The sequence below is a fragment of the Drosophila eugracilis genome, unplaced genomic scaffold, assembly GCF_018153835.1.
Source record: "Drosophila eugracilis isolate 14026-0451.02 unplaced genomic scaffold, ASM1815383v1 contig_1858, whole genome shotgun sequence".
Taxonomy (NCBI): domain Eukaryota; kingdom Metazoa; phylum Arthropoda; class Insecta; order Diptera; family Drosophilidae; genus Drosophila; species Drosophila eugracilis.
The window spans coordinates 15,768-30,993 of NW_024572708.1; the positions used below are offsets into that span (position 1 = coordinate 15,768).

The following is a 15,226-nucleotide window of genomic DNA, read 5'->3' on the forward strand; positions in this document are numbered from 1 at the left end:
CAAAAATGCGAAATTTGGGCCAAAAAATGACTTTCCCAAAATCGAAAAACGGGTGACAGGGGTGGTTAGTATTGGTCGTTAGCAGCACGAAACAGTCGTTCTTTTGGCTGTGCGTCTTGTTTTGGCCGAGCTAGAGCTAAAAAGCTCTAGCTAGCTCTAGCCGAGCTATTGCAAATTTCTGTTACAAATCGGTTGCCAGAGCTCGCACCGAAAAATCGGAGCAATAATGATAAAAGCAAGTACAGGGGTGTTAAGTTTCGGTTGTTAGCTGCATAAAACAGTCATTGTTTTAGCCGTGCGTCTTGTATTAACAAAGTTAGAGCTAAGAAACGGCAACAAAACCGGACTCTCTGCTGCCATAAGACGTATACTTGATTTTGGGCCCAAAAAATCAGTTTTTTGGCCATAGCACAGTCATAAATGGTCCAAATGAGGAATGTAATACCGCGTAGGACTCGTTACTTGATTGCCATGATTCCCAATTGATTTGCATTCAAATCTGGGAAACTTCATTTTTCGGCATTTTTTGAAAATTTTCATGATGGTACCCCTTATCAAAAATGCGAAATTTGGGCCAAAAATGACTTTCCCAAAATCGAAAAACGGGTGACAGGGGTGGTTAGTATTGGTCGTTAGCAGCACGAAACAGTCGTTCTTTTGGCTGTGCGTCTTGTTTTGGCCGAGCTAGAGCTAAAAAGCTCTAGCTAGCTCTAGCCGAGCTATTGCAAATTTCTGTTACAAATCGGTTGCCAGAGCTCGCACCGAAAAATCGGAGCAATAATGATAAAAGCAAGTACAGGGGTGTTAAGTTTCGGTTGTTAGCTGCATAAAACAGTCATTGTTTTAGCCGTGCGTCTTGTATTAACAAAGTTAGAGCTAAGAAACGGCAACAAACCCGGCTCTTTGCTGCCATAAGGCGTATACTTGATTTTGGGCGGAAAAAAATCAGTTTTGTTGCTATAGCAGAGCCAAAAATGGTCCAAATGAGGAATGTAATACCGCGTAGGACTCGTTACTTGATTGCCATGATTCCCAATTGATTTGCATTCAAATCTGGGAAACTTCATTTTTCGGCATTTTTTGAAAATTTTCATGATGGTACCCCTTATCAAAAATGCGAAATTTGGGCCAAAAATGACTTTCCCAAAATCGAAAAACGGGTGACAGGGGTGGTTAGTATTGGTCGTTAGCAGCACGAAACAGTCGTTCTTTTGGCTGTGCGTCTTGTTTTGGCCGAGCTAGAGCTAAAAAACCGAGCATAGTAATGCAAATTTCTGTTAAAAATCGGTTTCCAGTGCTCGCACCGAAAAATCAGAGCAATAATGATAAAAGCAAGTACAGGGGTGTTAAGTTTCGGTTGCTAGCTGCATAAAACAGTCATTGTTTTAGTCGTGCGTCTTGTATTAACAAAGTTAGAGCTAAGAAACGGCAACAAACCCGGCTCTTTGCTGCCATAAGGCGTATACTTGATTTTGGGCGGAAAAAAATCAGTTTTGTTGCTATAGCAGAGCCAAAAATGGTCCAAATGAGGAATGTAATACCGCGTAGGACTCGTTACTTGATTGCCATGATTCCCAATTGATTTGCATTCAAATCTGGGAAACTTCATTTTTCGGCATTTTTTGAAAATTTTCATGATGGTACCCCTTATCAAAAATGCGAAATTTGGGCCAAAAATGACTTTCCCAAAATCGAAAAACGGGTGACAGGGGTGGTTAGTATTGGTCGTTAGCAGCACGAAACAGTCGTTCTTTTGGCTGTGCGTCTTGTTTTGGCCGAGCTAGAGCTAAAAACCGAGCATAGTAATGCAAATTTCTGTTAAAAATCGGTTTCCAGTGCTCGCACCGAAAAATCAGAGCAATAATGATAAAAGCAAGTATAGGGGTGTTAAGGGTTGTTAGCTGCATAAAACAGTCATTGTTTTAGCCGTGTGTCTTGTATTAACAAAGTTAGAGCTAAGAAACGGCAACAAAACCGGACTCTCTGCTGCCATAAGACGTAATCTTGATTTTGGGCCCAAAAAATCAGTTTTTGGCCATAGCACAGTCATAAATGGTCCAAATGAGGAATGTAATACCGCGTAGGACTCGTTACTTGATTGCCATGATTCCCAATTGATTTGCATTCAAATCTGGGAAACTTCATTTTTCGGCATTTTTTGAAAATTTTCATGATGGTACCCCTTATCAAAAATGCGAAATTTGGGCCAAAAATGACTTTCCCAAAATCGAAAAACGGGTGACAGGGGTGGTTAGTATTGGTCGTTAGCAGCACGAAACAGTCGTTCTTTTGGCTGTGCGTCTTGTTTTGGCCGAGCTAGAGCTAAAAAACCGAGCATAGTAATGCAAATTTCTGTTAAAAATCGGTTTCCAGTGCTCGCACCGAAAAATCAGAGCAATAATGATAAAAGCAAGTACAGGGGTGTTAAGTTTCGGTTGCTAGCTGCATAAAACAGTCATTGTTTTAGTCGTGCGTCTTGTATTAACAAAGTTAGAGCTAAGAAACGGCAACAAACCCGGCTCTTTGCTGCCATAAGGCGTATACTTGATTTTGGGCGGAAAAAAATCAGTTTTGTTGCTATAGCAGAGCCAAAAATGGTCCAAATGAGGAATGTAATACCGCGTAGGACTCGTTACTTGATTGCCATGATTCCCAATTGATTTGCATTCAAATCTGGGAAACTTCATTTTTCGGCATTTTTTGAAAATTTTCATGATGGTACCCCTTATCAAAAATGCGAAATTTGGGCCAAAAATGACTTTCCCAAAATCGAAAAACGGGTGACAGGGGTGGTTAGTATTGGTCGTTAGCAGCACGAAACAGTCGTTCTTTTGGCTGTGCGTCTTGTTTTGGCCGAGCTAGAGCTAAAAAACCGAGCATAGTAATGCAAATTTCTGTTAAAAATCGGTTTCCAGTGCTCGCACCGAAAAATCAGAGCAATAATGATAAAAGCAAGTATAGGGGTGTTAAGGGTTGTTAGCTGCATAAAACAGTCATTGTTTTAGCCGTGTGTCTTGTATTAACAAAGTTAGAGCTAAGAAACGGCAACAAAACCGGACTCTCTGCTGCCATAAGACGTAATCTTGATTTTGGGCCCAAAAAATCAGTTTTTTGGCCATAGCACAGTCATAAATGGTCCAAATGAGGAATGTAATACCGCGTAGGACTCGTTACTTGATTGCCATGATTCCCAATTGATTTGCATTCAAATCTGGGAAACTTCATTTTTCGGCATTTTTTGAAAATTTTCATGATGGTACCCCTTATCAAAAATGCGAAATTTGGGCCAAAAATGACTTTCCCAAAATCGAAAAACGGGTGACAGGGGTGGTTAGTATTGGTCGTTAGCAGCACGAAACAGTCGTTCTTTTGGCTGTGCGTCTTGTTTTGGCCGAGCTAGAGCTAAAAAACCGAGCATAGTATTGCAAATTTCTGTTACAAATCGGTTGCCAGAGCTCGCACCGAAAAATCGGAGCAATAATGATAAAAGCAAGTACAGGGGTGTTAAGTTTCGGTTGTTAGCTGCATAAAACAGTCATTGGCTTATCCGTGCGTCTTGTATTAACAAAGTTAGAGCTAAGAGACTGCAACAAAACCGAACTTTCTGCTGCCATAATACGAATACTTGATTTTGGGCCCAAAAATCTCAGTTTTTTGACCATAGCACAGCCATAAATGGTCCAAATGAGGAATGTAATACCGCGTAGGACTCGTTACTTGATTGCCATGATTCCCAATTTTTTTTGCATTCAAATCCGGGAAACTTCATTTTTCGGCATTTTTTGAAAATTTTCATGATGGTACCCCTTATCAAAAATGCGAAATTTGGGCCAAAAATGACTTTCCCAAAATCGAAAAACGGGTGATATGGGTGGTTAGTATTGGTCGTTAGCAGCACGAAACAGTCGTTCTTTTGGCTGTGCGTCTTGTTTTGGCCGAGCTAGAGCTAAAAAACCGAGCATAGTATTGCAAATTTCTGTTAAAAATCGGTTTCCAGTGCTCGCACCGAAAAATCAGAGCAATAATGATAAAAGCAAGTATAGGGGTGTTAAGGGTTGTTAGCTGCATAAAACAGTCATTGTTTTAGCCGTGCGTCTTGTATTAACAAAGTTAGAGCTAAGAAACGGCAACAAAACCGGACTCTCTGCTGCCATAAGACGTATACTTGATTTTGGGCCCAAAAAAATCAGTTTTTTGGCCATAGCACAGTCATAAATGGTCCAAATGAGGAATGTAATACCGCGTAGGACTCGTTACTTGATTGCCCAATTGATTTGCATTCAAATCTGGGAAACTTCATTTTTCGGCATTTTTTGAAAATTTTCATGATGGTACCCCTTATCAAAAATGCGAAATTTGGGCCAAAAATGACTTTCCCAAAATCGAAAAACGGGTGATATGGGTGGTTAGTATTGGTCGTTAGCAGCACGAAACAGTCGTTCTTTTGGCTGTGCGTCTTGTTTTGGCCGAGCTAAAGCTAAAAACCAAGCATAGTATTGCAAATTTCTGTTAAAAATCGGTTTCCAGTGCTCGCACCGAAAAATCAGAGCAATAATGATAAAAGCAAGTACAGGGGTGTTAAGTTTCGGTTGTTAACTGCACAAAACAGTCATTGGCTTATCCGTACGTCTTGTATTAACAAAGTTAGAGCTAAGAGACTGCAACAAAACCGGAATTTCTGCTGCTAAAAGACGTATACTTGAGTTTTGGCGGAAAAAAATCAGTTTTGTTGCTATAGCACAGCCAAAAATGGTCCAAATGAGGAATGTAATACCGCGTAGGACTCGTTACTTGATTGCCATGATTCCCAATTGATTTGCATTCAAATCCGGGAAACTTCATTTTTCGGCATTTTTTGAAAATTTTCATGATGGTACCCCTTATCAAAAATGCGAAATTTGGGCCAAAAATGACTTTCCCAAAATCGAAAAACGGGTGATAGGGGTGGTTAGTATTGGTCGTTAGCAGCACGAAACAGTCGTTCTTTTGGCTGTGCGTCTTGTTTTGGCCGAGCTAGAGCTAAAAACCGAGCATAGTATTGCAAATTTCTGTTACAAATCGGTTGCCAGAGCTCGCACCGAAAAATCGGAGCAATAATGATAAAAGCAAGTACAGGGGTGTTAAGTTTCGGTTGTTAGCTGCATAAAACAGTCATTGTTTTAGCCGTGCGTCTTGTATTCACAAACTTAGAGCTAAGAGACTGCAACAAAACCGGAATTTCTGCTGCTAAAAGACGTATACTTGATTTTGGGCCCAAAAAAATCAGTTTTTTGGCCATAGCACAGCCATAAATGGTCCAAATGAGGAATGTAATACCGCGTAGGACTCGTTACTTGATTGCCATGATTCCCAATTGATTTGCATTCAAATCTGGGAAACTTCATTTTTCGGCATTTTTTGAAAATTTTCATGATGGTACCCCTTGACTTTCCCAAAATCGAAAAACGGGTGATAGGGGTGGTTAGTATTGGTCGTTAGCAGCACGAAACAGTCGTTATATTGGCTGTGCGTCTTGTTTTGGCCGAGCTAGAGCTAAAAACCGAACATAGTATTGCAAATTTCTGTTAGAAATAGATTTCTTGATTTTTCTGCCATTAAATCAGAGCTCGCACCGAAAAATCAGAGCAATAATGATAAAAGCAAGTATAGGGGTGTTAAGTTTCGGTTGTTAGCTGCATAAAACAGTCATTGGCTTAGCCGTGCGTCTTGTATTAACAAAGTTAGAGCTAAAAACGGCAACAAAACCGGACTCTCTGCTGCCATAAGACGTATACTTGATTTTGGGCCCAAAAATCTCAGTTTTTTGACCATAGCACAGCCATAAATGGTCCAAATGAGGAATGTAATACCGCGTAGGACTCGTTACTTGATTGCCAAACACTTAGCGACAGTTTTTTCCCATAACTAAGGCAACAATGTTCAGAATGTGTAAAACTATATCTCGTTGAGATTGTTTTTGTATTCTCATTACATCTGCATTCAAATCTAAAATTTATTTCAAATCTTTTAAAATACCTTTGGGAAAAACGAATCATTCATTTAACAAAATTGTATTAATACATTTATTGCGTTACAAATTAATTTAATAATAATTTAAGAAACGTTCAATAAAGAAATGACTCCTTAGTGGTTTTTGGTGGCCTGATGTAAAGGAAAAGGGAACTTACTGATGGCTGAGAAATGGAATATGAATAAAAATTTTTCTTGTTCAGATGAAGAGTCTTAACAATTTGCGCCATGGAATACATATGACTGGACAGCCAAAAACAGACCTTGGGAAAGCTTACAGTTCTAAATTAAGCAAAAAGTTAAATTAATAATACAAACTTATTAGTTATTTGGTAAAATTACTCACTTGATAATAGCATGGGGAAATATTTTCTCAATGAGACCACATAGTTTTAGATATTTCCATCTGTCCATATTATTATTGCGTACCTTAGAGTACTCATGCTGCCTGAATATAAATAGTTCTTCTAATTTCAAACCACTTTCCTGATCCTTATCTTCCGTCGATGAAGAATCCAAATCAATGGCACTAGATAATTCAGGCATATAGATTCTAGTTTCGACAACATAATAAGATGTGTAATAGTTCTGCTGGATTTCTTGCCGCTCTCCAATTGCTCCGATTCGCGGCGGGCTTAGAGCGACCATTCGCAGTGCCGAGGCTGAGAACTCGGTGTCGGTGCAAGTGTAGATCACCGATTGTCCATGACTGCGCACATCATGGATTAAACGAAGTATATTGCGCTGGGAGATTATGTCCAGATGGGTAAAGGGGTCATCCAAAAGGATCAGATCAGCATCACTCATCAGAGCTATGCCAACGCTTAGTCTCTTCAATATTCCTCGACTGCAGGTTGAAAGCAACTGAAATCGATAGCTATATAAACCAAATAGTTTACACAAATAATTAGCATCTTCCTTTAATTTTTTTGTATTCGACATCCGTATACGTAATAGCAGATAAAAGGTCTCCAATATCGTTAACGATTGTGAAAATCGAACATCTTGACCACTATAACCAATTAAATTGCAGACTTCCAAGTTCTCCGATTTGAAGGGGACCTTATTCGAACTTATTATCTTTCCCAAACTGGGATTGTAAACTCCTAGAATGGTCTTCATCAGAACCGTTTTTCCAGATCCATTTGCTCCAAAAACGCTTAAAACTTGATAGCTGAAGGTATATTGCAGAAACTTTTGTGTTTATGTATAAACTATTATATTAATTTACCGATTGATCATAAAATCAATATGCTTCAAAACCGGCCTTAAGCCAAAGAAAACACTCACGTGCTTTACATGCAAAACTTTGCTCTCTATATAATTTCGTTCTAACGTGCTAACCCTTGACTTCTCATATATCCACGTATTTTCAAGCTCATTGGGCTGTGCTATATGTAAAATATTCTGATCATATTGATTATCTGGACTGATGCCGATTAACGATTATTTTAATATTCTATAAAAAGCCAAGATAACCACAACTTACTCACTGTCCCAGAAATATTTCACTTGACGTGGCCTCTGCCTTACCAAATGCGATTTCAGGCAGATGAAAATTGAAATCCATACTACGATTGTTAAAAGATAAACGCAACATAAGTACCGAAAGTAAAAGAACCTTTGGGCATTGATATCTGTAGATACATAATAGGTATAAATTGGAAATATACATTTCCTAATAAGACATATACGACATAATTTACCACAACAATTGGGAATTCTCTGGCACTGCTCCGCATAGACACTGGTCTCATAAATTTGCAAATCACTGCAGAGCCACAACATCTCCGATATACTGGCTATTCGCATTAGATTATGCAATAAGGCATAATACGGATGAAAGTCGAGGAAAAGAAAGAATATCGTATTCGGATCGGCAAGGGGATGTAATTCATTCACTGCAATGTAGGCTGCAATGCCGAATGAGTAGAAAGTGATCACCTTGAGGTAAGCATTATGAATGTCCGATATGCAGATGGATATTAGGATATTACTGCTAAGTACACAAATTGCAACAACCGCCAGGACATGGGCAACAAACACTTTTAAATAATAGATAAATAAAAAGAGAACTAACTATATAAATATTTGGCGAGCTTACTGAAAATATCAGTGTCCATTAGTACATCCCACTGAAGGAATATCACAGCCAAGTTAACCGGTAAAAGGGCGCAGAAGACAAACACTATATCGTATACTACAAAGGCCAAAATCATAATGCTCATTCGCATACCAGCAATCAGTTCAATATAGTTATAGCGACCGTTTTGATTAAGGGTCATATATAGAATGGGAATACTCCAGATAAAACAGAAGCTAAAGGTCAGGCAACTGGCCAATATCAAGTCAATGCCATCGATGCTCAGATTCAATTGTAAAGAATGGACTGAGGAGAAGAGCAAAGGTTCAAATTCCACCTTTATACCAGCATCAGAACCCAACAAGCCACTAAAACAAAAATTCACAAATATATAGGTATAAAGATCTAAAAGAGCTTGAACTTACATTGCCAAGGAGTTCATGACCAAGGCCAAGCTATCCGGTGCTGTGTGTGGCCATTTGTTGTTGAAGAGAACTTCGATATTGCCGTCTTTAAAAACAACTGCGCCCAGAAAGTCCACATCTGTTAACAAGTTATTCTCATATTTATAATTTTGGATGTATTTCGTAAGACCAATATTCGGATTTACTTCTGTAGCTCCAATTTTAACATATTCCTTGCTTGCTTCCAATAGGTCTTTATCCGACAAATCTTTTTGCATTAGAAAAATGCCATTGTCATGATCAGAAATGGGAAATTCAATAGAGTATGGTTCTCTGCCATTGTCCCAAAAATATGGCATACACAGTGTCCAGATGACCACAAAGGTGGGCAAAAGAAGTTTTAGAAGTGGTAAGAATCTCTTTCGAATGTCAGTCATCATACGCTGGCGAAGAACTTGATAAAAATGCAAGATTAGTATCTTATATCTCTCCTTAGGTTCTTTGTGTATGGGAGGTATCTGTGATACTGGGTCACCAAATTCCAAGCTGGATTGCTCACGAGTTAACAAGTTGTATAGAATGTCATCGAGGCTGCATTCTTGAAGTTGAAAAGTATCCACATTCAAGTCCTCTTTATATGTTGTCAAGTTCTCAAGTAAATCAATCAATTCATTTTGGTTTTGATACTTTATAAGATAAACTGCAGAATCACCCAAGCTTGAGTCCATCTTAATGTCAGCTATGAAATTTGACAAAAAGATTTGCACCTCCTGGAAATCGCAATTTTCGTTGCCATATAGAGTCTGTAAAAGTACAAAATTATTAAATATTCTGAATATTTACTTTATAAAACTCACCAAACGATAGGCATCATTTAAGGTATGGCAAAACCTTTTCTCAGTTGCATATGATAATAGATTGCCTTTTGAAATTATGGCAATACGATCGGCAAGGCCACTGGCTACTTTTGGACTATTGGTGGTGAACAAAATAGATCTATTTTTCTTTTGCTCCTGTACAAAGTTAAATAACAATCGTGCCTTGGCCTCATCGATATTGTCGAAAGGCTTGTCGAGAATTATAATCTTCGTTTTTCCAACGAATGCACACAGCACTTGCAAGACACGTTTCTGTCCAATCGTTAGATTCTTCACTTGGGTCTTCTCTATCTTTTCTATTTTCAAATAGCGTAGATAAGATCTGACTTCTTCTTTGGCTTCAGTTTTTTTAAGACCACGCAATCGACAGAAAAATAGCAAATGATCGAAGACTATATATTCCGAAAATAGTGGTTCACATGACACAGAAATCCCAGAATTTTTAAAGGCTTGTCGTTTATGGCTAACTATATTGAAACCAGATAGGTATATATCTCCAATGGATGGCTTTATCAGTCCGTATGCCATCTTTACAATTGTGTTTTTACCAGACGAGTTATGACCCAAAAGTGCTACGATTTCTCCGGAGTATACACTTAAGTTAAAGTCTTGGACCACAAACTTTTTGGAAAACTTTTTCCATACGTTACGAAACTCTATCGGTATATTAGTTATATGATCTTCAGAACTAATTCCTTGTTCTCTAGCCAATGACAGCTCATTATGAGCTAGCGGAATACCTGTTGATCTTTTAGACTTTTTCTTTAGAACACCTGCAAGCCAAACGAATGCATGATTTTCCAAGGCTAAGGTGAATATAATGAAAAGTAATACTTGTGCATAGAAACAGGCAATGGGTACAATTAGACCAAAATCATAGTCCATAATTTTGTACATTAAATACTTTCCAGTTGACACTTTAAGTGGATAATCCTCGATATACATCATTTTCTTTAAACCCCGACTTAGTGCTACATTGCAAAGGATTACGGTGGCTATGCCATAAAATACATCGGATATTAGATCATTATCGGACAAAAATGGCAGGGACAGTAGAACCCATATAATTGGTACCATAACAATAGCTACCTTTGAGTTCCGAAAGCAAGATGCCAGAAAAATTACAAAACTTGTCACTGATAGTCCATATGAGCACAGGAATAAGAACAAAACAAGCCAGGGGCATTTATCCAAAGCTGATGACGTTCCATTCCATGCAATCTATAAAATAAATAAGTTATTATATTGAATTACATATGCCATACAAAGTATACCTTTAGCAAGCAAGTAATAAGAGTTGAGGTGACCAGGAAATTACACAAGACGTTGAAAAACCAGGCCGAAGTCTGCAATGTTACGCTTACATCATTAGCCTTCAACATGTAACGTTGTCCCAATTCCCTTTCCTCCACAATAAGCTGGAAAGATTAAAAATTATACAAATTGTATACTTCAATTAAAATAACAAACCTTAACTAGCAAAGTCACGGGAAACATAAAACCCAGTTGAATCAGTAATATGGCTGATATATCTACGCCATTGGAAAGTAGAAAATTAAAGTTTTCATTAAATCGACGCATAACGATATTTGGGAAATTTTCCAAATTGGTAGCCGACAGCAGGTATTGAACACTGATATGATACTGAAGAGCCACAAAACCCTCTTTTATATAATCCGTATTGCTATCCTCGTCCATTTCGGTATTTTCGGAGCTATCATGATCGACAAATAAATCGGTTTCCTTCCAACAATCACCGATCCAAGATTTCTCATAAGCACGAAGTTCTGATGGCATAATTATCACAAACTGCAATACCGATGGCAAACCTCTTTTTGACTCATCCACTTGGCGGAAGCACACACTTGCCAAATAATGTTCAGAGGAAGCGTGTGTCCGCAAATCATTGCAATTTTGAAACTCGACAATCTTATCTTTGCCGATGGAAAGTTTCCCCAAGGCATCATCCATCAGATTTCGCAGTGCAGCATTCGAATTGGGAGCAAATGCCACGCTTATTTGCGGTATGAATACATTATATGTAAAACTAAAAGAAATATTAATAAAATGTTATAAATAATAAAAAAATATTGTTTATGTTTAAATTACTTACTTGTCCTGTTTGCTCACAATTTTCTGTCGTCTTGCGTTTATTTTATCAATAAGCGAAATCCAATTTAATTCTAAAACTTTCCCTTCCACATTTTTTTTGTAGTCCTTCAAAGTTCGATCTTTCGCAGAACAAATATATAACAGCAGTAATGAGGATATTACTGGCAAAGTAATTGCTAGAAAGAACACTAGCTTATTGTTTTTTTGTTTTAGAAAATTCTTCCAAACCAACATCCAAAATAAGATTATGCAAGACATTTTTTATTTATTTTTTTTAGAACGCAACGTAGGCAGAAACTTTTCAAGTTTTCACATTAAGAATGACAGTTAAGGCAGTTCTGGTTTCGTTAAACACTATTCAACAAATATACACAATGAGGTCCCAATAATCTTAATATTTACTTAAACTTATTGTCTATTTAAAATTTGTAAACCACATCCATAAAAATACATTCGCTGGTGATCATCAATAAGCATTCCCTTAACATCTGCTATGCAAGTATATCCAACTCGACTATATTTATGCGTTCCAAGGTCTATTTTATATATCTGTCTGTCTATACTGCAAGTATAGGCAAACATTTCAGATCCCTCAATAATTTTGGTGGGACAGTGTATTGCTAAAGCATTAACTTGGGCATTGTGAAGACCCAGGAATTCAGTTTTATATTCTACATTATTATTATCTAAATTAAGTACTGTATATTTGATATTTTCATCATCCCCTCCGGATAATATATGCAACAGATTTTTATGAACATATATATCTATGGTATTTATGCCCGTCACATGGAGCTTTAGCTGAACACGGATATGTTGCAGTGTCTGATCAAAGCCGTAGACTTCACCATTTGTTGTTGAAACTAATAAAATTTCTTTGTTTCCAATCCAATGTATGCTAAGTGGGCATCTTTTTATATCTACAAAGAACTTTAAGTCGAGATGGGAGGGATTTTCTGAATTCCAGATATAATGGCTTATGTTTCCATCACCACCGGCAACATATATTGAAAAATAGCTCCCATTAGAATGCTGGGCAATATCGATGGCCATAAGTCGGACTTTTATAGTACTAGTCTTAGATGACGCTGCATTATGCAAAGAATGGCTGGCCAATTCGGTTACGTTGCAATTATTCGAGATATCTATATTCAGTTGATTAATACAGAGCTGGGATCTTCCTCCGACTGAAAAAACAAGCCAAGTACTCGATTCTTTGTCCGATTTATATAAATGCACCTGTAAACTACGAACAGTCGAGATATGAGAGTGCATTTCTGCACATTGAGATAATGAATCTTTGAGTACTTTTGTGACTTTTATAATATTATCCTCACCAGCGGAGAGAATAAAAGGATACGATTGATTCTTGTGTTCAAGAATACGAATTATATTGCAATTGCGTGTATGCCAAGTATTTGGTTTTATGTCTTTAATTTGATTAGCAACTCCACTGTAGAGTGAATTCCGAAAGAAAAACACTTGCTTTTGCTTGACATAGGCTAAACATAGTGAATTATCACCCAGACGGTAATCCCAGCACCGATTGCCTCCGCCACAAGCGAATTGCAAAAGGATATCATATTGTCGGGACCAGGCGACAATGTGATTGTCATTAAAACCTAAAATCAAGTCCTCTGAAGGAGATGCTTCAACCCAAGCTAAGGGAACACTCACTCGTTGACTAATATATAGATTATAGTCCGATAAATTCACAAGAAGATATTTAAGGAAATCCTCATGACCACCGCTCATAACTTGCGCATAATTATTATTAAGATTTATCAACTTAAAGAAATTAGAACCCATTTTGCCGTGTAAATGTTTGATTGTATCTTTTAATTCAAAGGGGTTTTCATTACTACTACGATAGTAGAGCATGACATGGCCCTCACGATTGCCCAACAAAAGATACTTTTCGGAAATTAGCAATGCCGCTGTTATCCACGGTTCACGGTTATTGAACAGTGCAATATGAGAATCTATAGAAAGCTGGTGGCTCTTCAGCAATAAGCAGTAACCCAAATTATCAGAGACAAGATAATAATCTTTACTTAAGAAATGAAATGAGCGTATGGTGCCCTTCATTCTGGTGCCATCAAAAAGTTGCTCGAAATTATTTGTAAGTGGATTATATCTGTGCAGTGTTATTCGCCTATGACCACAGGTGACAATTATGTTATCAAAGACCTCTAAAACTGTACGTTTATAAGAGGGAAACTCTTTAACTGGAAGCCAAATGTTTGTATGTGAAGAATCTGGCAATATTTGGGTATAATACAATAGGTTTGAGCTACTTAAACCGACAATTATCTCATCATTTACAAACTTTAGATTTCGGACAAACTCATTGTCATCGCCTAAGCTATTTAATATAGTAGGGATATTTCTGGATCGATCAAGGGCTTCTTTAAGATTTTGACCGAATACATTACCAGTAGAGCTGGTACTATAAAGGGTATTCGCATCCTTACTGAAACCCAGTCTCCATATAGGCGCTCCAAAATGTTGACGACGTTTTAATAACAATTCACCAGAAGTACTCCAAATGCAGACATACGAATCTTCACCTCCGCTGGCCACAAGTATTTTGCCATCTGCAATATAAATAAAGTTATTATAGAAAGACAAGACAATTCCTTTCAAAGGGAATCTTACCACTTTTAAAAATTGAAACACACATAACACGTGAAGTGTGTCCGTAGCAACTAAATATTGGTTTAATTTCGGCGGTGGTCCAGTCTCCAGATTTTTGTATGTTCCAAAACTTTACCGAACGATCATCTGATGTTGTTACCAATAATTGTGATTCCAAGTTAAAATCAATGGAATGTATGACTCCATTGTGTGCTTGTAGACGCAATAGTAACGGATATGTTTTCATATTCGTTTTTGTATCAGATTCTATGGGCAACATTGTTTGCCAAACCAATAGTTCTCCAAAGGCATTTCCGCTTATTATGGCCAGTTGATCATAGCAATTGCCGTGCAATTTAGTGTAATAAAGAATGGAACTGTCGGTACACCGTCCTAATTCCAGAACTTTGCAGCTTGCACTCGTTAGATCGTATTCCAAATATAAAAGGGCACTATGCGATGTGTGCAGAACAAATCGTTTCCTAGCATCTGTTGCATTTTCATCCAGGAACTCGGCAGTATTAATCCAGTCTTTAGTCTCACCCTCGTAAAGGAGTTGAAACTGATCTTTCTCAGAACTGGAGGTGCACTTAATTAGCGAGTACTCATTTTCGCTAAACAGCAATAATAATCTTTTGGATTGACCTAAAGAACTCCACGCAAACCCTCGGACGTTTCCTTCACGCAGGCAAACCGGCAGTTCAGCTTTTGTTGTTGAGCTGTATAACACCGCTTGATCTCCATGGCCTATATATGTTAAAGATCGGCATTTTTATCTATTTTGTATATCAAGTACTATCAAATATTATACGTACCAACCAATATGCCATTATTGGAAACATCCAAGCCAAAAGCATCAGATATCAAAACCATAACTTAATTTAATAACAACACGTTGTTTTGGTAAACACAATTGGGTGCAGTGTGACCATGTCTTGACAGCTTTTCAATGAGAATAAAATGACGTGAAACGGTGGAAAGTGAAATAGGCGGGGTTTTTAAAATGAATATCCAATGATTTACTAAAGAGTTAGAAATAATGTTGTGCAGAAAAAAATGCATACTTTGTCAGAATGTCAGATACACATATTATTAAATCCAAA

General features: G+C 37.7%; 2 protein-coding genes across 2 annotated transcripts; both read right to left on the minus strand.

Annotated features, from left to right (window-relative positions):
• Positions 1-6,038: 6,038 nt before the first annotated feature.
• LOC108110103 (ATP-binding cassette sub-family A member 17) lies at positions 6,039-11,760 on the minus strand. The gene is made up of 11 exons (XM_017218998.2): positions 11,488-11,760; positions 10,845-11,421; positions 10,649-10,792; positions 9,354-10,595; positions 8,518-9,299; positions 8,114-8,460; positions 7,716-8,054; positions 7,499-7,646; positions 7,241-7,438; positions 6,356-7,183; positions 6,039-6,291 (listed from the first exon to the last, which is right to left on the minus strand). The coding sequence occupies exons 1-11, from the start codon at positions 11,742-11,744 to the stop codon at positions 6,105-6,107; spliced, it is 5,049 nt and encodes a 1,682-aa protein (XP_017074487.1). The 5' UTR covers positions 11,745-11,760; the 3' UTR covers positions 6,039-6,104.
• Positions 11,732-15,031, minus strand: LOC108110104 (regulator of Ty1 transposition protein 10). Its single transcript, XM_017218999.2, has 3 exons — positions 14,939-15,031; positions 14,145-14,870; positions 11,732-14,083 (listed from the first exon to the last, which is right to left on the minus strand). The coding sequence occupies exons 1-3, from the start codon at positions 14,994-14,996 to the stop codon at positions 11,895-11,897; spliced, it is 2,973 nt and encodes a 990-aa protein (XP_017074488.1). The 5' UTR covers positions 14,997-15,031; the 3' UTR covers positions 11,732-11,894.
• Between the last annotated feature and the right edge of the window lie 195 nt (positions 15,032-15,226).

Excerpts from the sequence above, each read along its gene's own strand:
- LOC108110104 (XM_017218999.2), bottom strand. The coding sequence starts at position 14,996 with ATGGTTTTGATATCTGATGCTTTTGGCTTGGATGTTTCCAATAATGGC. Across the intron at positions 14,871-14,938 it reads CAATAATGGCATATTGGTTG|GCCATGGAGATCAAGCGGTG; the intron begins GTACGTATAATA and ends TAACATATATAG. Across the intron at positions 14,084-14,144 it reads TGTTTCAATTTTTAAAAGTG|ATGGCAAAATACTTGTGGCC; the intron begins GTAAGATTCCCT and ends TTTATATTGCAG.
- LOC108110103 (XM_017218998.2), bottom strand. The coding sequence starts at position 11,744 with ATGTCTTGCATAATCTTATTTTGGATGTTGGTTTGGAAGAATTTTCTA. Across the intron at positions 7,647-7,715 it reads GAGAATTCCCAATTGTTGTG|ATATCAATGCCCAAAGGTTC; the intron begins GTAAATTATGTC and ends ATGTATCTACAG. Across the intron at positions 7,184-7,240 it reads ATTGATTTTATGATCAATCG|CTATCAAGTTTTAAGCGTTT; the intron begins GTAAATTAATAT and ends ATATACCTTCAG.